The sequence below is a fragment of the Nycticebus coucang genome, chromosome 17 (genome assembly GCF_027406575.1).
Source record: "Nycticebus coucang isolate mNycCou1 chromosome 17, mNycCou1.pri, whole genome shotgun sequence".
Classification (NCBI taxonomy): Eukaryota; Metazoa; Chordata; class Mammalia; order Primates; family Lorisidae; genus Nycticebus; species Nycticebus coucang.
Window position 1 is genome coordinate 83,528,081 of NC_069796.1, and position 27,895 is coordinate 83,555,975.

General features: G+C 38.7%; 1 protein-coding gene across 6 annotated transcripts in view; it reads left to right on the forward strand.

Annotated features, from left to right (window-relative positions):
• MAPK9 (mitogen-activated protein kinase 9) overlaps positions 1-27,895 on the forward strand; it is a 58,350-nt gene that overhangs the window by 14,334 nt on the left and 16,121 nt on the right. For all 6 annotated transcript variants that reach the window (XM_053566589.1, XM_053566592.1, XM_053566588.1 and 3 more), the window contains exons 3-5: positions 8,984-9,113; positions 11,635-11,693; positions 14,731-14,869. In XM_053566589.1, the coding sequence (XP_053422564.1) occupies positions 8,984-9,113; positions 11,635-11,693; positions 14,731-14,869 (328 nt within the window). The remainder of the gene's footprint in view (positions 1-8,983; positions 9,114-11,634; positions 11,694-14,730; positions 14,870-27,895) is intronic.

Consider the following 27,895-nt stretch of genomic DNA (forward strand, 5'->3'; position numbering starts at 1 on the left):
TACTTTAAATATCTGTCAATGATCTTTTAGGGGTGTGGTAGAATAATCACCCTGCCAGAGATGTTCACATCCCAATCCCTAGAATCTGTGAGTATGTTACTTTACATGGCAAAAAGAACCTCAGATGTGATTAAATTAACAGTCTTAAACTGGGAGGATCATCCTTGATTAAACAGTGGGTTCTTCATATAAAAGGGAGTTAGGACAGTCATCATCAGAGAAGATGTGATGACAGAGCAGAGTTTGGAGTGACACAGGGCACAGCCAAGGGACACAGGTGGCCTCTATAAGCTGGAGAAGGCAGGGAACAGATTCTCCCCTGGAACCTCCAGAGGGAACATAGTCCTGCTGACATCTTGATTTTAGCCCCATAAGACCCATTTTGGACCTCTGATCTCCAAACTGTAAGATAATAAATTTGTGTTGTTTTAAATCAGTAAATTTGTGGTAATTTGTTACAAAGAGAGAAGGAAATTAGTACAGGGGCATATGTGTTTTTACATTTTTGAGAAATATAATAGCAACAGTATATGGTTTATACAACTAGTTAGTCTTCTATGTAAATTAGAGGCTGATGAAGACATGGGGAAGGCGTGCAGATGGACCAAAGTACAGGGAGGGCGGGGACTTTAATAGGAGTAAATGGAAGAGCTAGAACCAGAATAAAGTATTCTAACTCCCAGTTTTGAATTGTTTTTATAGTTGTCCTTGATTTGCTTGTTTCTGGTTTTTGTTCCTTACAAACATTAGTAAAACTAATTAGGAAATAAGTTTTAAAATGTTTATGATTTTGAAATATTAATAAAGGCTCGACACCCACATCTCAGTGGTTAGGGCACTGGCCATATTCACCAGGGTTGGTGGGTTCGAACCCAGCCCAGGCCTGCTAACCAGCAATGACAACCACAACAAAACAGTAGCTGGGCGTTGTGGTGGGCGCCTGTAGTCCCAGCTACTTGGGAGGCTGAGGCAAGAGAATCGCTTAAGCCCAAGATTTGGAGGTTTGCTGTGAGCTGTGATGCCATAGCACTCTACCGAGGGTGACATAATGAGACTCTGTCTCCAAAAAAGAAAAAGAAAAAAGAAATATTAACTAAGTTATATAGCAAAATTAAGTAATTGCAAGATTGGGGAAAATGTATGTACATTTCTTTGATGTATACTCAGTTTTTGTTTCTCCTTCTAAAGTCTCAAGTTATGGGCTGGGTGGGGTGGCTCACGCCTGTAATCCTAGCACTCTGGGAAGCCAAGGTGAGTGGATTGCCTGAGCTCACGAGTTCGAGACTGACCTGAGCTAGAGTGAGACCCCCGTCTCTAAAAATAACCAGGTTTGTGGTGGGCACCTGTAGTCCCAGCTACTTGGGAGGCTGAGGCAAAAGAATCGCTTGAGCCTAAGAATCTGAGGTGCTGTGAGCTATGACGCCGTAGCACTCTACCAGGGGCGACAAAGTTAGACTGTGTCTCAAAAAATAAAAAAGTCTCAAGTTATTCAAGCCTACCTAGATGTGGGCACCCGTCGTCCCAGTTACTCAAGAGACTAAGGCAGGAGGATTGCTTGAGCCCAGGAGTCCCAAGCTGCAGTAAGCTATGATCATGCTACTGCACTGCAGCTGGGTGACAGAGCAAGAGCCTGTCTCTAAAAATTAAAAAATCATAATAAGTAATATTTTAAAAAAATTCAAGTTCAGCAAAAAGGTAAAAGGTTATTCAGTTATGAAACAGTTCTATGAAATGTTCAACCTTTAAAGAAAAAATTGAATAAGAAGTCTGGAAGTACTTAGAAATAATACGACCTTAACATGAAATAATTGTTTAGCTCTTATTCCTTTCTGTTTTCCTCTGGTTCCGTACAAGCATGAGCACTGGCCTGGTCCTAGTACTGCTTTATTTTCTCTCTATTAATATAAATAAATAAAAAATAATAATGTTTACAATAAAATTTATATGATAAAGGAGATACATGGCATAAGGCATAGGATGGCTGAGATCGAGGAGACTTGAGTTCTGAATCCAGCTCCGATCCTCATAGTAGTAGTTCACTGTGACTTGGGCAGATCTCTGTTTCTTTATGGGCCTAAATACCTGTAAAACGAGTGGTTTGGAACTTCTGATTGAAGATAGTGGATCAAGCACCTAAATAAAGAGAACAAGAATGATAATGAGTAGATGAGAGTTTTAACAAATTTGTGAAATATAGGAAGTAGTTGAAATCTTGATATAGATAAAACAGCAGAAGGAGCCAGGTGCAGTGGCTCATGCCTATAACCCTAGCACCCTGGGAGGCCAAAGCAGGTGGATTGCTTGAGCTCAGGAGTTGAAGACCAACTGAGCAAGAATGGGACCCCATCTCTACTAAAAATAGAAAAACTTCAGTTCTTTATACCCTCAATGAATCCCTAACAATAAAAAGAAAAAAAATAGCTGGGTGAGTGGTGGGCACCTGTAGTCCCAGCTACTCAAGAAACTGAGGCAAGAGGATCACTTGAGCCCAGCAGTTTGAGGTTGCTGTGAGCTGTCAGGCTAGTGCACTCTAGCTTGGGGCAACCGAGTGAGATTCTGTCTCAGAACCAGAAAACAAAACAAACAAACAAACAAAAAACAGAGGAAGTGAGGATAAGTAGAACAAGCATTTGCAACAAGAGAACCTATCTTTAGTAGAACCTAAAGAGGCCATGAGTATGGAGATGACAATATAGGAAATGAGTATGAAGTGAGGTGCTAAAACTAAGGCTATCAATTGAAAGTGCATTTAATAAAACAACTACACCAGTTTGCTCCCAACATTCCCACTCCCTCCGCCATACTCAGCATTTGCCCTTAGAGAGCTAGTAAGTTAGTGAAGAATTGTTAAGTTGGGATCCAAGGAAGGACAGAGGCCTAGTGAGGGGAGCTCAGCATTTGAGGCTAAACCAACCTAAACAAAATCCTGCAGAAACGACAGACAAAAGAAATAGATCCATAGGAGATAATGGCATTATTAGATCCAAACTTTTAAATAGCCGTGATGTTATGTTTAAGGTGATAAAAGGCAAGACAAAAAGTTTTGATGAAGAAATGAAAACTTGCAAAAAACTAAATGGAAATTCTAGAACCTGAAACTGTGGTAGTTGAATTATGAACTTAATGTGTTTAACAGCATTTTAGATATAACTGAAGAGAGAATAAATAACCTGGGAGATGGGTTGGCAAAACAAAAAAAATCCAGAATGAAGCCTGGAGAGACAAAGAACAGAAGAATACAGAAGAGAGAATAGGTTACTTTTTCTGTTGCTGCATAACAAATTGCCACAGACTTAGTTATCTGATATAATACCTATTTATTATTCCTGTAAGTCAGAAATTTAGGTGGGCTTGCCTAGGTTCTCTACTCAGTATCAACACAAAGCCAAAGTCAAGATGTTGGCTAGGCTGGCTGGGTGCAGTGGCTCACATCTATAATTCCAGCACTTTGGGAGGGCGAGACGGGAGAATCACTTGAGGCCAAGAGTTCAAGACCAGCCTAAACAACATAGCAAGACCCTGTCTCAACAAAAAAATATAAAAATGAGCCAGGTGTGGTGGCCAATGCCTGTAGTCCCGAGTATTGGGGAGACTGAGGCAGGAGGATTACTTGAGTCCAGGAGTTTGAGGTTGTAGGGAGCTATAATGACACCACTGCACTCTAGCCTCCGTGACAGCAACACCCTGTTTCAAGATAAAAAAGAAAGGAAAAAAGATGTCGGCTGAGCTGGGCTGGGCTCCTATAAGGAAGCTTTGGGAAGAAGCATCTGCTTCCAGAATCTAATTCCTTACCACTGGAGGTCTGAGGTACCTAACTCCTTGCTGTCTCTTTGCTTCTAGAGGCTGTTCACTTCCTTCTCAAGTGACCCCCTCCCTCCTTCTCCTCCTTAAAGGCAGCAGTAGCATACTCAGTTCTTGTGAGTCAGATCTCTCTGACTTCCCTTCCTTCCCATCAGCTAGAGAAAACGCTAAAGGGCTCTTGTGATTAGATTAGGCCCACCTAGATAATCTGCCTTTTGTTAAATTAGTGAGTGTGTATAAACCTTTTCGGGATACAGGGTCAATATACCCTACCCCACAAAAATCAATTGCATTTATATATACTAGCAACATAGAGAAAAGGAAAATTTGAAAAGTATACCATTTAAAATAGGATGAAAAAATTAATTATTGTATCTAGGGGAGGAAAATTAATAAAATGTGAAGGACCTGTGTGCAAAAAGCTGAAAGAATTAGGAAAAATAAAGAAAACTTAAATAATGTTAGGATATATCATGTTCATGAATTAGACAGAATACTTAAAACTTTTGAAAAGTGTCATTTTCAAATGTGTCTATAGATTGATTACAGTCTAAATCTCAGCACCCTTTTTTAAAAAAAATTAACAAGCTGATTCTGAGATTCACATGAAAGGAAGCAGAGTAGTGCAGCAGAAGCGTGGTTGGCCGTAAAATTCACATGTAAAAATAGCCAACAAGACCTTTAAGAAAACGGGAGGAGGCCTCCCTCTGCGGGATGTGAAGACATGATGGAAGACTGTAGTGGTGAGATGGTGTGGAGTGCAGGCAAGGAGATAAAGAGCCTGGGAGCTGGTCGCAGTGGGGGCCTTACAGAGCGGGGGAGAAGCCACAGTCTTTTCAGTAGATGGATATATGAATATTCATATGGGGAAAAAGTGAAATTTGACCCCAGCCTCACATTATACACAAAAATCAATCTTAGTTGAGTTGCTCTAAATGTTTAAGGCAAAATAATAAAGCTTTTTGAAGATACTATCGGAGAGTTTCTTCATGATCTTTGGGATAGAGGAGGACTCTTAAACAAAACATAAAAAGCATTTATCATAAAATATTGATAAATTTATTTAAAAGGCACAATAAAGAAACTGAAAAGATAAACACAGTGTGAGAAAATATATGACTGACAAGAGTCTCCTCTTCGCAATATATAAAGGACTCCAATAAGATAAAGACAGACAAACAGAAAATACATTTTCACAAAACAGGATATGCAAATAACCAGTAAACATACAAAAAAAAGTCATTGTTCCTCAGGGAAATGCATATAAAAACCACAATCAGAAAACTGCTTTATGCTCAGCAGAATGATTAAAAATTAAACTGTTGATAATATCAAGTGGTGGTAAAGATGTGTGACAGCTCACAGACAGCTCTCAGGGGCTGCTAGCGGGCCTAGAAGCACTTTGGCAAAGAGTTTGGGATTATCTACAAAAATATAATAGATGTGTTCTCACTCTTAGCTATCTGCTCATCAGAAATGCATGTATAAGGGGCCCAGGGCCATGTACAAGAATGTTTATTACTGCTTTTTGTAATCGCTTGCAGACTAAAAGCAACTGAAATAACCATCAACCTTATGTGATATAGTCCTTCAAAGTAGTTTTACAGCAATGACACAGAATCAATTATGGCTACATACAACGACAGATGAATCTCATAAATGCAATATTGAGTAAAAGATGCCAGACACAGAAGATTTTAAAAAACTGGCAAAAATAAACTGAGGATAGATGTTTAAGCTGGTAAAAGAACAGAAGTAGTTTTTATCTTTGGTGGGCAGGAAGGATAGTGATTAGTTGGGAGATGTGAAAGGGACTTTTAGGGATACTGACAGACATGACTCTTTTTAATGAATCATTGAGACAAGGAACAAAAATGAACAAAGGAATGAATGCAGGATAAGGCTAAACCTTTCACCAACAACACTCAGTGTTGGAAATCAGTAGAACATGCCTTTAAAGTTCTGAGAGAAAATTGATTTTGAACATGGAAGACAAATTATTGATCAAGGACGAGGGCTGAGTAGGATCATTTATCTTTCATGGACTTTTTCTGAGGAAATTCCTTGAGGATGTACTCCAACAGGAACATGTAAAACAAGGAACAGCCAAGGCCAGTAAAAAGAAATCCCAGGATAATAGCCATGTAGAGGCTTGGAAAGAAGCTCCAAGAAAAATGTTTTTTAAAAAAAGCAGAGTAGATTCCAAACAATCATAGATAATGTTAGATGCTAGAAAGAACTGGTGATAAGCTTAAAAAATGTATAGTTTTCTCTCTCTCTTTTTTTTTGAGACAGAGTCTCACTATATCACCCTTGGTAGAGTGCTATGGCGTCATAGCTCACAGCAACCTCAAACTCTTGGGTATAAGCGATTCTCTTGCCTCAGCCTCCCAAGTAGCTGGGACTACAGGTGCCTGCCACAACGTCCAGCTTTTTTTCTTTTTCTTTTCTTTTACTTTTTTATCTTTTCTTTCTTTCTTTCTTTTTTTTTTTTTTGCTGTTGTCATTGTTGTTTAACAGGCCCCAGCTGGGTGCAAACCCACCATCCCTGGTGGGTGTGGCTAACGCCCTAACCATTGAGCTACAGTGCCAAGCCTGTTTTTCTTCTCTTAATAAGAAAAATTTATTGTAAATGTGTGGAGGAAAAGCTAGAAAAAGTCAAAGTACATGATGCTTGAGCAAGTGATGGGATGTTAGAAAAGAGAATCTACTTGTTCTTAATGCTGGAAAAAATCTTATCCTCTTATAAGTGAGTGGCAGCAAGAGCCATCTGATCTTTGGAAATTGAAGTATAATCCCAGCTCTGCAGTTAGTTGTGTTTACTGTGCACATACACATGCACTCTGATTTTCAATTTTTAGGTACATCCTAAAGAAGAAACACAAAAGGTTTAATTATAAATATAAATGTGTTATCAGGCTTGGCCATTTAAGACAGAAGTTTGAGGGGAATAGGAGAAGGGTAGAGAGATGGAGAAGAAAGGAAAAGAATGGCGTAGTTTCTTGTCTTGCATACCTGGGAGGTAGGAGTCTCCCTGGAAAGCTGAGGAGACAGAAGTTTAGGCATGTTATTTAAAGTTAGAGGTAACCAAGGGAAAACCTAAGCATAACAGGAGAACAGAAAAATGGGAGGTATTGGGGATTTCAAGGAAGTGGCTAACTGCTCAGTTTTTGCAATGAGGATTAACATTTTTAAAGTTGATAAATGAAGAAGTAGTGATAAAAATGTATTCTTCTGAGTTAAGAAGTGGCCATAAGAACCAAACCAGAAATAATTAAAGGTAGTTGCTCCTAGAGCTAGAATTAGGAGCAGGGAAGCATGTGTCCACTCAAATGCTTAGAGTTGGTCTATTTGGTTCATTTTGGACAAAAACTTTTTTTTTTTATTATTGCAGTTTGGCCGGGGCTGGGTTTGAACCCACTACCCTTAGTATATGGGGTTGGCGCCCTACTGACTGAGCCACAGGCGCTGCCCCAAAAACATTTTTAAAATTGACGAATAATACATACTATCATGTATGTACAGCATGTTTTGAAATATGCATACATTATGAAATGGCTAAATTGAGCTAATTAACATACATGACCTCACATACTTATCATTTCTTTTGGTGGTGAGAATACTTAACAATCTACTTTCCCAGAAGTTTTCAGGAATACAATACATTGTTATTAATATAGTCACCATGTTGGATAATAGATCTCTTGAACTGTTCCTCCTAAGACTGAAATTTTGGGCAAAAACTTTTGAGGCCAAAAAGATGTATCCAGTTTCAAGTTCTTGAGTCTGAGAAATAGGTAGATACAAATACATATATGTGTACATGTATATTAATTGATGATTTGTTTCACAAATAGATTTACATTAATTCATATGAATAGTATATTTGCATATGAGTATGTGGATTTACATATGTACATATATACATACATATAGTATGAATTCAATTAAAAGTCATTAGAGAAAAGTAAAATATGAAATTTCTAATAATTCTTAAAATACTACAGCAGATAGCCTTCAACTGAAAAACAGATTAAATTAAGTTGAGTTGTTTGGCAACTGTGTTATAAGCTTACTGCAATAAACAAATAGAAACAGTATTTAAAATGGTACTTAGGTCCTCAGATGACCTTTAGAAACTTTTAACCCCTGATGAATAGCCAAAAGGTAATAACCTTTAATTATGGTACTATTTAGAACTAGTTTAAAACCTAACACTGTGCAATCAGGCTGCTTGATTTTTCACGTCTTTTTTCGGAGGATAAATGAACACTAAATGGAGGGAGAGTATTTAATGGAACCTCACCTAATGTACATGATGCAATGGTACATTTCAAAACTATTAAGAAAAGAGTATAATTGTGATGGATGTGTTAATCAGTGTAATGTGAGCGTTCTCATTGTATATAAAATCAGTACACTGAATCCCATAAATGCATCAATGTACACAGTTATGGTTTAATACAAACAAATAAATAAAATAAATAAACAAATTTCAATAGGGAACTTGAGATGCTAGAAACCTCTAAATTTTATTTTTACTATAATAGAAGGAGGTAATTCAGGAAGAATTTTAAGTATACTAATTGCTTACATTAGAGATTATATATCTTAGGGATTTTTATTATTACTAAGATAATCTGGCTTAGAAGCCAAATTTTGGTTTCTGTTTTCTTTTTTGATCCTTTTATCTGGGATAAAACACAATCACTAAAAACTTAGATGTATTATATTCTTATGAGCTCAACCATTTCCTCTGCTGTGATACTCCAAAATATACTTACATTTTAAGCTGTAATAAAGCGACATTTTTCTCAACTTGAAAAAAAATCTTTTAAACTGAAGATTTCAGTTCTTGGCCAGTCATATACGCTCTGTTTTATAAATTACCTGGTTCTGAACATAATAATCTCAACTAATAAAAAGGGAATTCATTGTGCAGAGGATTGCTGAATCCCATCTTAACAACAGCTGAAATGTTTGTGCCTCTACAGAGGAGTTAGTCCATCCTGACAGTCTTAGCCAACTTACATTGTTCTTCATATGTACAAGTACCTTGAATGGAAGCAGGTAGATTTTCCTTGTTATTCATTAAAAAGATAATATGTTGAAAATACTTTCTGCATTACTATATTTTCCAAAACCATTCTAATGGATTGTTTATTATATTTCCTAATTATAGTGCTGCATTTGATACAGTTCTTGGGATAAATGTTGCAGTCAAGAAACTAAGCCGTCCTTTTCAGAACCAAACTCATGCAAAGAGAGCTTATCGTGAACTTGTCCTCTTAAAATGTGTCAATCACAAAAATGTAAGTCACATATATGTTTTTTCTGTATGCCTGAATGTTGTCAATTATATGGAAATCCTTAAGTCCTTTGACAATACACTGAGTTCAGACCTAAGATAAATTAATGAAAAAAATCGCTGTTTTTATCAGCACAGGACGTTAGGTTGCTCAATGTAGGTAGGAATGTCAGTTAATCCTATAACCATTTGGTTTTCACTATTACTAGCTCCATCTCTACAAAATGGGAACAGCATTGACCTAACAAACTGAGAAATAACTAAATATTTTTTTGAAAAACTTTATTCTGTAAGTAGCTTTTTACCTTGTATAGGACATCTCAGTTTTAAATATGTTATTAGATGGTGTTACATTTAGGATAGCGGTACTCACCATCACCACAGAAATCAAAGCACTTAATTTTAAGGCAATATAATGCCTCTAGAAAATGAGATTGTACTCAATCAAGCACACTGAATGTCTTAGTGGTTGCTGAGCGTTTTTTAAATGTCTTTACCACATTAAAACATAAAATGTTAAATCTCGAAGGGGCTTTGGAGATCAACTTGTGTGACTCTTTTTTTTTGGAGGGGGGATGAATATTTAAGATTATATTAAATGCTATATACCCTGTTTCCCTGAAAATAAGACAGTGTCTTATTTTAAGGTGTGCTCCCAAAGATGCGCTAGGTCTTATTTTCAGGGGACGTCTTCTCTTTCCTGTAAGTAGGTCTTATTTTTGGAAGATGTCTTATTTTCGGGGAAACAGGGTAGTTCCCTTTGTTTTAAGATTTATGCTGGATCTTTCTGGTGTAAAGACATTAGATATGAAACTACGATAACTTCATTGTTTTCAGTCTGTGGTTTGACTTGGTTGTAATTCTTCAATGCATGCTTTATTTTATCTAAAGAACTTTTATTCAGGTTGCAAAAAATATATGCTTATTGTTAAAAATTCAAACAACATAAAAAATAATTCTTGAATCCCATCACTCACAGATCACTAGCATTAACACTTTGGTAAGCATTCCTGTGCTTCACATGTCCACAAACACACAAGCGGAATCATTCATGTTACTCTTTATCCTGTTTTTTCCCCTGATGGAATGTTGTTAGATCCCATATACTTTAATGAACATAGATATAAGCCATTTTTTTTAATGACTGCAGAGTACAAACTTACTTAGCTGGGTTATTTAACAGACCACCTATTGTTAGATAATTTCTTTCTAGTTTTTCACTATTACAGGCAGTATTGCAATAAATATCCATATATGTGCATCTTTGCACACTTGTCCAAGTGAATTTCTTGGCCAGTATTGTTAGGTTAAGGGGTATTTGTATTCACTTTTAATTTAAAATATGCTGACAAATTGACTTCAAGGAAGCCTGTCAGTTTTATACTTTCGTTAAGCAAATCTGAGAATGTCTTTTACTTCAAAATCCCTTAACAATACACATTGTTGGGGGGTTTTTTGTTTGTTTTACTTTTGCCCATCTAATAGATGATAAATGATAATTATATTTTTATTTGTGAGGTTATTGGTCATTTATTTTTATTTTATTTTATTGAGAATTTGTTTTATATAGCATTTGTTTGTTTTTCTCTTAGATTGCTAGTCTCTTTTTTATGCATTTGTAGGAGGCTTTTGTATATTAAAGCTGTCATCCTTTACTTTTATTTTGTTCCACTTGACATTATTTATGTTGTTGCCATACTGGTTTTTTTTTTTTTTTTTTTTTAATTTATTTCTGGTTGTACTTAAATCTCCTAGGTTTTCTGTCATACTTAGAAAAGACTTTCTACACCAGGATTATTAAAATGTTTAACCATAGTCTACTGTTTTATAGTTTCATGTTTTAGATTTAAATCTTTATTCTATTTTGAGTTTATCTTGATATAAAGACTGAAGTATGCGATGCAGTTTTATTTTTTCCCTTGGCTGGCCATTTACCCCAGTCCTGCAGACCGACTAGTTCATCTCTTCCTTTGTCATTTGAAATGTTTGATGCTCAGAGGAGGGCGACTTATTTATACCATGAGGTTGCAACATGGAGACCTGCATGTGGGGTAGTTTGACTTTATAACCTTCCTTAAGTAAAAATATGGTGATACAATGTGTTTGGCTTTATCACATCAAAAATATGAGCTTTCATATTTCAAAACTTAAGAAATTTGTACATAGTATTTAAGTTTTCAGAGAAAATATACTGCTTTCTTTAGTGTTTTTCCACCTGTAATTTCAACTCTTTATGTTCAGAGCCAAAAGACATTATGTATTTAAATTCTATATAATAATTTAAGTTACTGGAGACACAAAAGCATGATTTGATTTAATGAACATCTTGTTTTTAATCAATGCTTAACTTCTGTCAAATGCCATCTAATAGAATGTTTTGGTAAAAGCAGTAGTAATAATGTAATAAATTCTGAGTTCTGCTGTGTTTTTTTTCCAGTTTTAATACATTTCAATGTTAAACTTAATTTTTATAATCAAGTAGAGTCATCTGACATACTGAGGTATAATTCATTTTCTGTTTTCAGATAATAAGTTTGTTAAATGTGTTTACGCCACAAAAAACTCTAGAAGAATTTCAAGATGTGTAAGTACCATTTTATTTATCATAGTAAGGCACTATACATCAAAGACTGAAAATTTAGTAAAGAGACTATTTTTTATACATCAGAAATGCAAGTGGCAGTACATTTTCAACATAGCATAGACACTCTCGTTAGGTCCTTCTGGACAAGGATGTTCCCTGCTTCTTGCTGCCCAGCGCCGAAAATGAGCACAGGTGCCCAGCTGATGACTGGGATCGCAGACAAAACAATCACCATCAGCATTCATTTATTACAGAACAAAGCACACAAACTATTCCCTAACTAAGGTGTTAGTTTGTCCTGCCTTCCCCCTGGCAGGATTGGCTGTTGCTTCCCACCTGTGGGGTAACTGACAGGTTGGGTTTACATAACAAAGCTCTCAACTTGCCTGCCTCTTCCCCACCTTGGAGGTTGAAATTTTCAATTTTAATTATACAATAATGGCTCAATGGGCCCAAGTCAGTGTAAGGTCAGTAGGGCTCCTCACTTTCTCTTCTGACTGGGAAACTGTCCTTAGGCTAGCCGAAACTTAGTTCTTATTCTCTGGCCTCTAGTCACACCCCTTAGTCTTCTGTCCTTTCAGGAGAGAAGCAGACAGGGAAGTATGTCTCCTCCGAGGCCCATTTGCTCCAACCCTGCCTGTCATGGAGAGAAGCTCTAGTGGAGACTGCATGTTCCCCCCGTCAGGCAGAAAGGGAAGTTGGGGGCCTTATGTCCCTCCTCTCAGGAACAGCAGCCCCAGAGGGCAAAACAGGCAGTATCTGGCTGTGGTGGCTGCAGTGACGCTGCTGGAGCTGTTGCCTGTTGCTGCTGCAGCTACTGGAACTCCTCCTTTCTTGCACAACAGCTGGCACTTCCAAGTGTCAATGCTGACTGGGGGTCGCTGCCGACAGTCTGCCTCCTCCTGGAGGCTGGGCCTCTGGGGTGTGGAACCTGGCGGTGTTCCAATGCGGGATACAAGGTGGTGGTGCCTTAGCCAGGTCAGCACCACTAACACTCTTCTCTGTGCAAGAGAAATATTACGAAAAATGGATAGTAATATTCAATTATTTTGCCTTGAGGGTTACCATCTTCATAACAGATAAAAAATGGCTGAAAAGAGTTCTGAGCAGACAGTGACCATTAATGTCACTACTCTGTTTTACCCAACTACGAAATATTTTTCTCTAGTCTCTAATAGGCAACATTGTAGGAATCAGATGTTTACGAGTATCATTTGAAATGATTAAGTGAACAAATATTTGGTTTGCAGTATCTTAAACAGAATTATCTCACTAACAATGAAAGGAAATATTAGTTTATAATATTGAGGCACAGGGCCCAACTTCATCCTAAATTTACTGGTGTATTCAGTCATTCAACAAATACTTGACTGTGCTAGGCAGTCTCTTGGACTCTGGTGACCAAAGCATGCAGAAATACCTTTTATTACTTAAGAACTGTATGTAGTTAGTAAACTCCCTCCTGGAGTCTGCCAGGGAAGATAGCCAATTAGCCTAATCAATAAGGAGAGAACAGAGTTGATATAGGGAGCAGATGGCACACAGGAACAGCAGCGGCTACCTGCCTCATGTGTTCTAAGACTAGTGAGAGGCCAGTGTGGCTGGAATTGAGGGGCACAGGGGAAGGAATAGTGGGACACTGCAGGGGCTACAAGGCCATTTTAAGGATGTTCTTTTGCACCAAGGGAAGTTGGAGTAAGAGTTCAGCAGAGATATGAGCTCACTTGCCTCTTGTTTTTAAAGAATAAATCTGGTATCTGGGTTGATAACCCATTGTAAGGAGAAGGGGCACAGATGACCAGTTACTGCTATTGCAGCAATTCATGTGAAGGATTATGGAGGGCCCATTTAGACCAGCAGCGTGATAGTGAAGGTGAAGAGAAGAGCTTGGATGCTGAAACAGTATAAAGAGCCACAGTATTTGCAGGTAATGTGAGAGAGAGGTTGCGAGAATGCCACCTGGACTTTTGGCCTAAGCCTAAAGGATGAAGAAGCTCTCAGCAGAGATGAGGGAGGCTGTGAGAAGAGCAGATGGGGGCAGTGGAGGTGCGTGGAATCAGTTGTTCAGTTTTGGACATGGACTTGGAGATACTGTTGATCAAGTGGAACTGTGAAATAGGCAGTCAAGGCAATGATCCTGGATTCAGGAGCATTCTGAGTTGAAGATAGGGGTTTGGGAGTCAATGGTCTGTACTGGAGACCACCAAAGAGGTGAGTGTAGTTAGAGAAGAGTGGAAGGCTGAGGACTGATCACCAGGCACACCAACAGCAAGAAGTTGGGGACAGGAGAGGGCATGACCAGTGTGGGTTGTAGGACTGACCATTGTGTTGAACAACATGGAAGCCAGCGGCCGTAGGGAGGACAGCTTCAGCAGAGTAGTGGGGCACCAGCCTGATGCAAGTGCAATTATGAAGAAAAGGGAGAAGTGCAGATGGCAAGTGTAGACACCCCTTTGGGAGTTTTTCTTTCAAAGGGAGCAATGGGCAGTAGCTGGTGGAGGAAGTGGGGTCAAGTTTTCTTGTTGTTATTGTAGTTAATACAGTCACCTTAAAAATATACTTTATTTTTTAGAGCAGTTTAGATTCACAGCAAAACCGAGCACAAGATACAGGATTCCCACATACCTCTAACCACACCCAAACAGCCTCCCCATTGGCAGCATCCCTCACCATAGTGGACGTGCATTCCTGCTGATGAGCCCATAACAGCATGGTTTGTGCACTGGTAGGAATGAGCCAATAGCAGAACATTTAAAAAGTAGAAAATTCTGTTGATTATGATGTAAAAATTGTTTTGTTTTTAATTTGTAAGACATTGAGTAAGTTGGTTGTTTTTATATTCTTTGGAAATTTTTTTACAAAGCTCCAGTATACCTTTGTTTCTTTTCAAGATACCTTATAAATGTTTAAAGTAAACAAGTTATCTTTTTACTTTAGTCAATACAGTATTGCTACTGTTTCATAAGAATTCTGGTTTAATAGTCATACGGGAACGTTGGATAATTTTAATGTACATGGTTGGTCTTTTCTTTCTCAGGTATTTGGTTATGGAATTAATGGATGCCAACTTATGTCAGGTTATTCATATGGAGCTGGACCATGAAAGAATGTCCTACCTTCTGTACCAGATGCTTTGTGGTATTAAACATCTGCATTCAGCTGGTATAATTCATAGAGTAAGTAGTGATATGTTAATTTTATTTGTAAAATCAGAGTCATTTGGTTGTCATAATCCTTTACCTATAAAAGAAAACAATTTTTAAATTGTCAGTGTTGAAAACCCAAGTAAATTATGGAATCCTATTGTGTTTGAGAAGATTCAAACTAGAAAGCATTTGTGGAGAACCTGGTGTACCAGGCCCAGGCGAGCTGCTGCAGTGCCTGCTCTGAGTCCCAAGAGAGTTGGATACCACAGGAGAAAAAATTTCTTTTTAGACTTTTCATTTGGAAGCAATTTTAAACTTAGAGAAAAGTTGCAAGAATAGGACAAAAAACTCCTAAACACCATTTATCCACATTCACCTATTGTTAATGTTTTGCCATATGTGAGATGCGCAAAGAATTTAGGTTTGTGGTGAGAGAAAGTTAGAGGCCAATTAGTGAATGAAACAATTGCTTGAGAATTTTACTGAAATTATCACCCTGATACTAATTTCTTTACATCTTCACATTCTGCCATATTAGCTTCCCTGCCTACTATTAGGGGTCCCCTGGCCCTGCACCTGGAGCAAGTGGAACAGCCAGTCAGTCCCTTGGCTGAGGCTGGGTTGGGAATGACAGTGCTGCCTGTACTATGGGGAAGTAACACTTAAAAACCAGGGGGATATCATGTAATTCTCTAAGTTGGTTTTGTAACTTGGTGTTATTTATTTATTTATTATTATTATTTTTTTTTTGGCCGGGGCTAGGTTTGAACCCGCCACCTCCGGCGTATGGGACCGGCGCCCTACTCCTTGAGCCACAGGTGCCGCCCTTGTTGTTATTTTTTGACTTGTAGTGCTGTATAAGCAGAACATCATGATATAACTTTTTTTTTTAAGAGTCTCTCAGAGTCTCACTATGTCACCCTCAGTAGAATACTGTGGCGTCACAGCTTCTCAGGATAGGCTGAAAATCCTGATTTTCAGCAAGATGTGCTATTATTTAAAATATAGTCTCTGCTGCCACCAAGTGGTCAGTTAAATAATATATTGTGTATTATGTTGGCAAATTCACTTTAAAAACACTAAAACTAGACTTCTGAATTAAAAATAAAGATTTCTTAATGTACTATTCTGTTTCTCCTCCCCAAATTTACATAGCCTTCACATAATTTGAGGCACACTTAATACCTCTTAAATACATCCTTTCTTAAATTCAAACTTTAGAATAATTTCACAGATTATTAGGCCTGATTACATTAGCCCTTAAAAATTTTGTGAGGGGAATGGCTTGGGTGACTTATTCCTGCCCTCTTGGGCCCAGAGGTAAGTAGAAAAACAATAGCTTCCTGTTATTGGAGACCTCAAGAGCTGCAGCATGCCTGTGCCTTTTTTTTTTTTTTTTTTAAATTAAATCATAGCTGTGATTAAATTAAATCATAATGCAATCATGGGGCACCATACACTGGCTTTATATACAATTTGACATATTTTCTTTTTTTTTTTTTTTTTTTTCCAGAAGAGAAAGGTTTTTTTTTTTTATTAAATCATAGCTGTGTACATTAATGCGATCATGGGGCACCATACACTGGTTTTATAGACCATTTGACATATTTTCATCACACTGGTTAACATAGCCTTCCTGGCATTTTCTTAGTTATTGTGTTAAGACATTTATATTCTACATTTAGTAAGTTTCACACATACCCTTGTAAGATGCACCGTAGGTGTGATCCCACCAATCACCCTCCCTCCGCCCATCTTCCCCTTCCCCCATAACCTGCAAATATCTTCTCCAGTTCCATCCATGTAAACAAGAGGTAAAGTCTCCATCTTTCTTTAAGGCTGCATAATATTCCATGGTGTACATATACCACAATTTATTAATCCATTCGTGGATCAATGGGCACTTGGGCTTTTTCCATGACTTAGCAATTATGAATTGGGCTGCAATAAACATTCTGATACAAATATCTTTGTTATAATTTGGTCTTCTGGGTATATACCTAGTAGAGGAATTATAGGATTGAATGGCAGGTCTATTTTTAGATCTTTAAGTGTTCCCCAAACATCTTTCCCAAAGGAATGTATTAATTTGCATTCCCACCAGCAGTGTAGAAGTGTTCCTTTTCTCCACATCTACACCAACTGATCTTGGGATTTTGTGATATGGGCTAATCCCAACATCTGATCTTGGGATTTTGTGATATGGTTTAATCTTATTGGATTAGATGATATCTCAAAGTAGTTTTGATTTGCATTTCTCTGATGATTAAGGATGATGAGCATTTTTTGATGTGTCTGTGCACCTGTCTTCAGAGAAGTTTCTCTTCAAGTCCCTTGCCCAGCCTGAGATGGGATCACTTCTTCTTTTCTTGCTAATACATTTGAGTTCTCTGTGGATTCTAGTTATTAAACCTTTGTTGGAGACATAACCTGCAAATATCTTCTCCCATTCTGAGTGCTGTCTACTTGCTTTACTTAAACTGTATTCTTGGCTGTGCAGAAGCTTTTTAGTTTGATCAGGTCCCAGTAGTGTATTTTCGAAGCTGCTTCAATTGCCCGGGGGGTCCTCCTCATAAAATATTCGACCAGACCGATTTCTTCAAGAGTTTTCCCTGCACTTTCTTCTAGTATTTTTATAGTTTCATGTCTTAAGTTTAAATCTTTAATCCAGTGAGAGTCTATCTTAGTTAATGGTGAAAGATGTGGGTCCAGTTTCAGTCTTCTACAGGTGGCCAGCCAGCTCACCCAGCACCATTTGTTAAATAGGGAATCTTTTCCCCACTGAATATTTTTAATTGGCATATCAAAGATAAATAATTATAAGTAGCTGGGTTCATCTCTTGGTTCTCTGTTCTGTTCCATACATCTCCCTCTCTGTTTTTGTGCCAGTACCATGCTGTTTTGATCACTATCCATTTATAGTATAGTCTGAGGTCTGGTAGCGTGATTCCTCCTGCTTTGTTTTTATTTCTGAGTAATGTCTTGGCTATTCAAGGTTTTGTCTGATTCCATATAAAACAAAGCACTATTTTTTCAATATCTTTAAAGTATGATAGTGGAGCTTTAATAGGGATTGCATTAAAATTGTATATTGCTTTGTGTAGTATGGACATTTTAACAATGTTGATTCTTCCCAGCCATGAGCATGGTATGTTTTTGCATTTGTTAACATTTTCAGCTATTTCTTTTCTTAGAGTTTCATGGTTCTCTTTATAGAGATCTTTCACATCTTTTGTTAGGTAAATTCCCAAATATTTCATCTTCTTTGGCACTACTGTGAATGGGATAGAGTCCTTCACTGTTTTCTCAGCTTGACTATTGTTGGTATATATAAAGGCTACTGATTTGTGAATGTTGATTTTGTAACCTCAGATACTGCTATATTCCTTGATCACTTCTAAGAGTTTTGTAGTAGAATCCCTGGTGTTTTCCAGATATACAATCATATCATCTGCAAAGAGCAAAAGTTTGATCTCTTCTGACCCTATATGGATACCCTTGATCACCTTTTCTTCCCTAATTGCGATGGCTAAAACTTCCATCACAATGTTAAAGAGCAATGGAGACAATGGGCAACCTTGCCTGGTTCCTGATCTGAGTGGAAATGATTTCAATTTAACTCCATTCAATAGGATATTGGCTGTGGGTTTGCTGTAGATGGCCTCTATCAGTTTAAGAAATGTCCCTTCTATACCAATTTTCTTAAGTGTTCTGATCATGAAGGGATGCTGGATATTATCAAAAGCTTTCTCTGCATCAATTGAGAGAATCATATGGTCTTTTTTTTTTAATTTATGTGCTGAATTATATTTATAGATTTACATATATTGAACCAGCCTTGAGACCCTGGGATAAAACCCACTTGGTCACAATGTGTAATTTGTTTGATGTGTTGCTGGATTCTGTTTGTTAGGATCTTGTTGAATATTTTTGCATCTATATTCATTAGTGATATTGGTCTATAATTTTCTTTTCTTTTCTTGTTGGGTCTTTTCCTAGTTTGGGGATCAGGGTGATGTTTGCTTCATAGAACGTGTTGGGCAGTCTTCCTTCTTTTTCTACATTTTGGAACAGGTTGAGTAATATAGGTACTAGTTCTTCTTTAAAGGTTTGGTAGAATTCTGACGTGAAGCCATCTGGTCCCGGGCTTTTCTTTTTAGGGAGATTTTGTATGGTTGATGCTATTTCAGAACGTGATATAGGCCTGTTCAACATTTCCACTTGATTCTGGCTAAGTCTTGGAAGTGCTTCCAGGTATTGGTGAATTTCCTTCAGATTTTCATATTTCTGAGAATAAAGTTTCTTGTAATATTCATTAAGGATTTTTTGAATTTCTAAGGAGTCTGTTATTATTTCATCTTTGTCGTTTCTGATTGATGAGATTAGAGATTTTTCTCTTTTTTTCCTGCTTAGGTTAGCCAAAGGTTTATCTGTTTTATTGAACTTTTCAAAAAACCAACTTTTTGATTTATTGATCTGTTATATAATCCTTTTGTTTTCAATTTCATTTTATTCTGCTCTAATTTTGGTTCTTTTCTTCTACTGGGTTCGGGGTTGGAATGTTCTTCCTTTTCCAGTTGCTTGAGATATCCCATTAAGTTGTTAACTTCCTCTCTTTCTGTTCTCTTGAGCAAGGCTTGCAGTGGTATAAATTTCCCTCTTAGGACTGCCTTTGTGATATCCCAGAGGTTCTGATAATTCGTGTCTTCATTGTTGTTTTGTTCCAAAAAATTGGCAGTTTCCTCCTTAATCTCATCTCTGACCCAGCTATCATTCAGCATAAGGTTATTTAAGTTCCATGTTTTTGTATGAGTATGCAGATTCCTGTTGTTACCGAGTTCAACTTTTATTCCATGTTGGTCCAAGAAGATGCAAGGAATAATTTCTATTCCTTTAAATTTACTGAGGTTAGACTTGTGACCTAAGATGTAATCGATTTTGCAGTATGTTCTGTGTGCTGATGAGAAGTATGTGTATTCAGTTTTGTTGGGATGAAATGTTCTGTAGATGTCTGCTAAATCCAACTGTTGGATGGTTAGATTTAAATCTAAAATTTCTTTGCTCAGCTTCTTATTGGAGGATCTATCCAACACTGCCAAAGGAGTGTTAAAATTTCCAACTATTATGGAGCTGGAGGAAATCAAGTTGCTCATGTCTGTTAGAGTTTCTCTTATAAATTGAGGCGCATTCTGGTTTGGTGCATAAATATTAATAATTGAAATCTCATCATATTGAGTATTATCCTTAACAAATATGAAGTGACCATTCTTACCCTTCCTTACTTTTGTTGGTTTAAAGCCTATTGTATTTGTAAATGAAATTGCAACACCTGCTTTTATCTGATTTCCATTTGCCTGAAATATGGTCGACCATCCTTTCACCCTGAGTCTATTTTTATCTTTTAAGGTAAGATGAGATTCTTGTATGCAGCAAATATCTGGCCTGAGTTTTTGTATCCAGTCAGCCAACCTGTGCCTCTTTAGAGGACAGTTTAAGCCATTCACATTAATGGAGGATATTGATAAGCCTGGTAAAATGTTGGGTATTGAGTTTTTCAAAAGTCCAGTGGACATTTTTAATCCTTTCACCACTACTCCAACTCCAGAGGTTTGCACCTGCCTGAATCACAAGGAGATCTATGTCTCCTCAGCCAGGCCGCTGCTCTCTGCCACTATCCAGCAGGGGGAGGTGAGGCCTGACATCCTCAGGTGCTTAATAGAGGCTGGGGCTATTCACTCACTTCCAGCCCCACCCCTGATTGATGTTACTGACAGAACAGAACAACTTGGAGGAATTTGTTTCTGTCCCAGCTAAATTCCCGTGCAGAAGAGAGGCTGTTTTGAGTTCACAGAACCTGTGCCTCCCGCCCTGTCTGTGCTCCTGTCCGATCTCAGCGGTAGTTTGTGTTCGCAGCATAGTTACCTGTCAGTTCCAGCCTCTGCCTGCCCTCCTTTGTCTAAGCTGATGATCCCCTGAGGGCCAGGTATGTCTTAGGCTCAGTAAAGCCATCCACTGGTTCATCCCCACCCTGGGAATTTGCCCGCTCTCGGTGTGCGTTTTCTAGTGCCCCCCCCCCCCCCCCCCCCCCCCCGCTCCACCCAGGCCAATACCTGCCTCAGGCAAACCCTTTACTCACAGGGCCTGCGTTTCTGTCCCAGACCTGCTCCGCCAGTGGTTGCTACCTGAGAAGATGCCCAGCCTCCTCTGGTTGCCCAAAGAGACAGGGAGTGTGACTTCTGAATATCCAGGGGTTAGTCCTATTGTTGCCAAAAATGGCTGCTGCTCTGCGCCTCGGGATGCTGCCACTCCTATGTGGTTCCCTCTCAGCCGACCATCCTCTCCTCATTCCTGTGCCGCAGAATCAGCACTGACCAGCAGCAGTCCATGCCCTGTCCACACCTCTCAAGAAAATACCCAAGAATCTGAATTCCTGGGGGACAGGCTTCCAGACCTCAGAGTGAGAGTGGAGGGGAGTGCTGGGAGCTCAGAATTGCAGGTAGACAATATATACAGTTTTATGCCTGGCAGAAGAGCGCCATGGCACCATAGTAGGGGGAATAGGTTCAGTTTTTAGAGGGTCTCTCCCATGGGATATAATGGGAGGACTTTTGAACTCTGCTCATTTGTTTATGGGGTATTCCGAGCCATTCTCATGGGAGAGGGGACATCGTGCTTGGCCATGGATTTTATACCTTTTGTTTGTATCCTTGGGGTCGCAGCTAACCTCAGCAGGGTTGATGTGCATTGTTCAACCTTCTCTCTTGGCACAGCTCTAATCCACCAGGTTACTTGCTAAATTTCTGTCCTTTAACTCTCCTTCTGGACGGGAGTCTCTGTGGAAAGCTGGCTTCAGTCAGCCACCTTGTCTCCACCCTCCATGCCTGTGCCTTTGAATGGACTACTTAATCCCAGCAGCCGAGGTTTGGATTTACCCAGAACCCAGTTTAGAAACCTGGAAGACCTGAGAAAATGACTCCATTGCCACACCTGCCTCTTGATCACACTCCAGTAGCCCTTCCCCCTCATCTTGCTGTGACTTCCCTGTCACCTTGTACTTTCCTGCTTCCCACGTCTAGGGGCCTGTGGGGCTTTTGGCCACATCTGTGTCTACACACTCCTGGTGGGAAAGTTTCAAACAGAGCACAGGTATAGAAAACAAGGAGTGAAAGGCCCCCTTGGTCTCCCTTGCCTCAGCCCTGTCCAGGTCCCTTGAGTGTGTTAAGCATTTCATGTGGCCTATGCCATCCTTTGTCCTGTCTCTGATATCATACCATACACAGAAGGCACACTTTGAGTTTTGCTTATAAAGTTTTATGGGTTCATACTAAACATGAAGTCTAATTATTTGAAAAATAAGGTTTTACCCATGACCCTACCACTTTTTACTTTATATAATTCAAACAATTAAAAGAAATGAAAGTTTTCTAGCCTTCTATTACTGCCTGGAGATGGCCAGTGATAACAGTTTGATGTATTTCCATCCTAGCTTTACATGGACACCTTCCTATTTACTGGTATAAATGTCAAGATACCTGTTTATAATTATGTCCTTTTTATCTTACATTCTTCAAAGATAGTATCATCTTGTACATAATTGTTCTGCAACTTGCTGAATAAATGGGTTGTTTTTTAAAAATTTTTGTCAAGGATCAAATAGTTCTCCAAATGTTTATGAAAAATGGATTCTTCTCTCTCTCTCGTTTCTTTCTCCTTAGAAGTAAACTCTTTCAGTTCTTTCAGAAAATTATTTTGGTGTTTATCTCTATATCTTAAAACAGTATACTTAGATCTCTCTTCATTAGTTTTTCTTTCAGTCTAGGGCAAAAGATGCTGATTTAGCTCTCTCACCAACCCGATTTTTGTCCCACCACCTCTGCTCTTCCCTCTCCTCAAGGAATAAGAGGAGGAAGGGAGGCTGTGATGTGATGTGATTATGTCTGGCTCAACGCTGTGCTTTACATTCCGTGTGACGTTGTAGACTCTTCACACAGCTGAGCCTTGTTTATACACTGATTATATTTTTTCCCTTACAACTTATGGCCCCCAGAGTTAATAACACGTGTCTATTTCTTTAAAGGTTTTGTTTGTTTGTTTTTGTTTTAAGGGGGGAGTAGTTTTCTAGGTTCTTATTACAAATTATACCCTAAGACTTCTTCCAGGTATCTAAATCTTCTTTCAGTGCATCTAGCTAGCTTAGGTATTTCATCAATTTCATCTTCTCAGGCATTCTGTCTTGGAGCCTTAGTCATGTTCCCCTCTGGGCTGCTTACCCCGTGCCTGATGTGGAGGGTTACCCTGGGGATTTCTTTTGGCTCCATCTATGTTGGAGTCCCTGCTTCTGGACCTTTCTTGTCTCTTTCACAGATTACTCCCTTGTCGGTTTTTTTTTTTCTTTTCAGACAGTTTCAAGCTGTCGCCCTGGGTACAATGCTGTAGCGTCATAGCTCACAGCAACTTCCACCTCAGGTTTAAGCAATCCTCTTTTCTCAGTTTTTCTATTTTTTTTTTTTTTTTTTTTTTTTTGTAGAGACAGAGTCTCACTTTATGGCCCTCGGTAGAGTGCCGTGGCCTCACACAGCTCACAGCAACCTCCAACTCCTGGGCTTAAGCGATTCTCTTGCCTCAGCCTCCCAAGTAGCTGGGACTACAGGTGTCTGGGGGTCTCAATTTTGTTCAGGCTGGTTGTGAACCTGTGAGCTCAAGCTATCCATCCACCTCAGCCTCCCAGAGTGCTGGGAATATAGGCAAGAGCCACTAGGCCTGATTTATTCCCTTGTTTTGATGATATTAGATTATTTCACAACCTCTGATAGCTTCCTAAAAAATGGTTCATGGGAAGGAAAGTTTTTTTTCATGTCATTGTACATTGATGCATTTATGGGGTTGGGTGTACTGATTTGATATACGATGTAAAATGCTTACCCTGAGCTAAGTAACACATGGATCACAATTGTACTCTTTTTCTTAATAGTTTTGAAATGTACCATTGCATCATGCACATTAGGTGAGGTCTCCCCAGATACCCTCTCTTCTCCCACCTCCCACTTCCACTCCCCTCTCTCTTCTCTTCCCTTCTACTTTCTGGACTATTGTTACGTTTTGCCATTCATGTGAATGTGTAGGTGATTTTGTATTGATTTCATAGTAGTATTGAGTACATTAGAGATTTTTTTCCCCATTCTTAGTGAAGAGGTACTTTACTAAGAAGAATATGTTCCAGCTCCATTCAGGTAAACATAAAAGATGCGACGTCTTCTTCTTTTTTATGGCCACATAGTATTCCACGGTGTACATATATCATGATTTTTGTTAATCCATTCATGGATCAGTGGGCACATGGGCTGTTTCAGTGTCTTGGCAATTATGAATTGGGCTGCAGTAAACATTTTGGTGCAAATGTCTTTGTTGTAAAATAATTTTTGATCATCTGGGTATATACTTAGTAGAGGAATTGCAGGATTGAATGGTAGGTCTATTTTTAGTTCTTTGAGTATTATCCAAACTTATTTTCAAAAAGGTCATATTAGCTTGCCTTCCCACCTGCAGTGTAGAAGTATTCCCTACTCCCTACATCCACACTAACATCTATAGTTTTGGGATTTTGTGATGTAAGGCTAACCTTACTGGAGTTAGATGATATCTCAAAGTGATTTCAATGTGCATTTCTCTGATGATTAAGGATGATGAGTATTTTTTCGTGTGTTTGTAGGCCATGTGCCCATCCTCATCAGAGAAGTTGCTGTTCAAGTCTCTTGCCCACATAGAAATGGGGTTATTTGTTCTTTTCTTATGGATTGGCTGGATTAGTTCTCTATGGATTCTGGTTATCAGACCTTTGACAGAAGCATAACCTGCAAAAATCTTCTCCTATTCTGAAGGTTGTCTGTTTGCTTTACTTACTGTGCTCTTAGCTGTGCAAAAGCTTTTGAGTTTGATCAGATCCCAGTAATGTATTTTTGGTGTTGCTTCAGTTGCCCAGGGTGTCCTCCTTATAAAATATTCTCCCAAACCTATTTCTTCGAGTGTTTTCCCTGCACTCTCTTCTAGTATTTTTATAGTTTCATGTCTTAAGTTTAAATCTTTTATCCAGTGAGAATCAATTTTTTTAAATTTATTTATTTTTATTGTTAAATCATAGCTGTGTACATTAAGATGCACCGTAGATGTGGCCCCACCCATTACCCTCCCTGGTGAAAAGTGGGGGTCCAGTTTTAGTCTTTTGTGGGTCACCAGCCAATTAACCCAGCACCATTTGTTAAAGAGAGAATGTTTTCCCTACTGAATATTTTTGATAGCCTTGTCAAAGATCAAATGATGATAAGTAGCTGGGTTCATGTCTTGGTTCTCTATTCTGTTTTTGTGCCAGTACCATGCTGTTTTGATCATTATAGATTTATAGTATAGCCTGAAGTCTGGTAATATGATACCTCCTGATTTGTTTCTATTTCTGAGTAATGTATTTGCTATTTGAGGTTTTTTCTGATTCCATATAAAACAAAGCACTATTTTTTCAAGCCTTTAAAGTATGACAATGATGCTTTAATAGGGATTGCATTAAATGTATAGATTGCTTTGGGTAGTATGGACATTTTAACAATGTTGATTCTTCCCAGCCATGAGCATGATATGTTTTTCCATTTGTTGACATCTTCAGCTATTTCTTTTCTCAGAGTTTCATAGTTCTCTTTATAGAGATCTTTCACGTCCTTTGTTAGGTAAATTCCCAGATATTTCATCTTCCTTGGCACTACTGTAAAAGGAATAGAGTCCTTGACTATATTTTCAACTTGACTGTTGTAGCATATATAAAAGCTACTGATTTCTAAGTATTGATTTTATATCCTGAGATGCTGCTGTATTCCTTGATCACTTCTAAGAGTTTTGAACTTGAGTCCCTGGGATTCAATCAGTGAAGAGTGAGAATTTGATGTCCTCTGACCCTATTTGGATACCCTTGAGTGCCTTCTCTTGCCTAATTGCAATGACTAAGACTTCTATTACCATGTTGAATAGCAGTGGAAACAGTGGGCATCCTTGCCTTGTTCCTGATCTGAGTGGAAATGTTTTCAGTTTTACACCATTCAATGTGATACTTGCTGTGGATTTGCTGTAGATAGCCTCTATCAGTTTAAGAAATGTCCTTTCTATTCCTGTTTTCTTAAGTGTTCTGATCATGAAAGGATGCTGGATATTATCAAAAGCTTTTTCTGCATCAATTGAAAGAATCATATGGTCTTTGTTTTTTATTTTATTTATGTGATGTATTATATTTATAGATTTGCGTATGTTGAACCAACCCTGTAATCCTGGAATAAAACCAACTTCATCATGATATATAATTTTTTTGATGTGTTGTTGAATTCTGTTTGCTAGGATCTTATTGAATATTTTTGCATAAAAAATATTAAACATACTGGTCTATAATTTTCTTTCTTTGTTGGATCCATTCCTGGTTTGGGGATCAGGGTGATATTTGCTTCATAGAACGTGTTGGGAGTATTCCTTCTTTTTCTATGCTTTGGAAAAGGTTGAACTAGTACTAGTTCCTCTTGAAAGATTTGATAGAATTCGAATGTGAAGCCATCTGGTCACAGACTTTTCTTTTTTGGGAGATTTTGTATTGCTGATGCTATTTCAGTGATTGATATAGGTTTAATCTTTTCATAAAACGAACTTTTTGTTTTGTTGATCTTCTGAATGATTCTTTTGTTTACAATTTCATTTAGTTCTGTCCTATTTGGGTTATTTCTTTTCTTCTGCTGGGTTTGGGGTTGTAATGTTCTTCCTTTTCTAGTTGCTTGAGATGATCCATTAAGTTGTTGGCTTCCTCTCTTTCTGTTTTCTTGATGAAGGCTTCCAATGCTATAAATTTCCTGCTTAGGACTGCCTTTGTGGTATCCCACAAGTTTTGACAATTTGTGTCTTCATCATCATTTTATTCCAAAAATTTAGTGATTTCCTTCTTTTTTTTTTTTTTTTTTTGAGACAGAGTCTCACTTTATCACCCTTGGTAGAGTGCCATGACATCACAGCTCACAGCAACTTCCAACTCCTGGGTTTAGGCAATTCTCTTGCCTCAGCCTCCCCAGTAGCTGGGACTACAGGTGCCTGCCACAAAGTCCGGCTATTTTTTTTTTTGCAGTTTGGCTGGGGCTGGGTTTGAACCCACCACATTGAGTATATGGGGTCTGCGCCCTGCTCACTGAGCCACAGGTGCCACCTGGTGATTTCCTTCTTAATCACATCTTTGACCCAGCTGTCATTCAGCCTAAGATTATTTAGTTTTCATGACTTTGAGTATGAAGATTCCTATTGCTGTTGAGTTCAACTTTTATTCCATGGTGGTCCTGAATCTAGAACCTCAACTCTAGTTTCTCTAGATGTTAGGCTGGTAGAATTGGGGAAGGAGCTGAGGCCTCCCATCTGGGATACAGGTGAGGGTCTGAGATAGCTAACTGTTCCTTACCTGGGCTTGCCAAAAAAAAAAAAAAAAAAAATCCCTTCACAGTACCTGTGGCTCACTGACTGACCCTTTCCTGGGTTTGTGGTCCAGTTGTCTTGCCATGGGCCAGTCACTGAAGTTGGCGTTTCTTTCACTTGGCCAAATCATTTGCCATTTGCTGCTTCTCTGCCACTTCTTATCCCTGTAGAGAGAAAGTTTGATTGAAGGCTTTAGAATGCCACAACAGGATTAGACAGGTGAGAAAGAAGGCCTGCAAAAAGGCGACACCTGTGGCTCGAAGGAGTAGGGCACTGGCCCCATATGCTGGAGATGGCCGGTTCAAACCGAGCCCCGGCCAAAAACTGCAAAAAAAAAAAAGAAGAAGGCGGCCTGCAAGAGAAGAAAGGGGGGCAGTTCGGAAGAGGTGGAGAGCTGTCAGCAAGCAGTGCCGACTCAGGGAAGGGTAGTGAGGCAGAGCCCAGGCTGCCAGGCAGCCCTATGGGAACCCACATCACCTACTGGGGTACATGTAGCCTGCCTCAGTTGTCCTGCCTACTGTCCCTGGCTGAGAGCTCTGTGGGAAGTGTGTGTGATGGGGGCAGACAGTGGGTTTA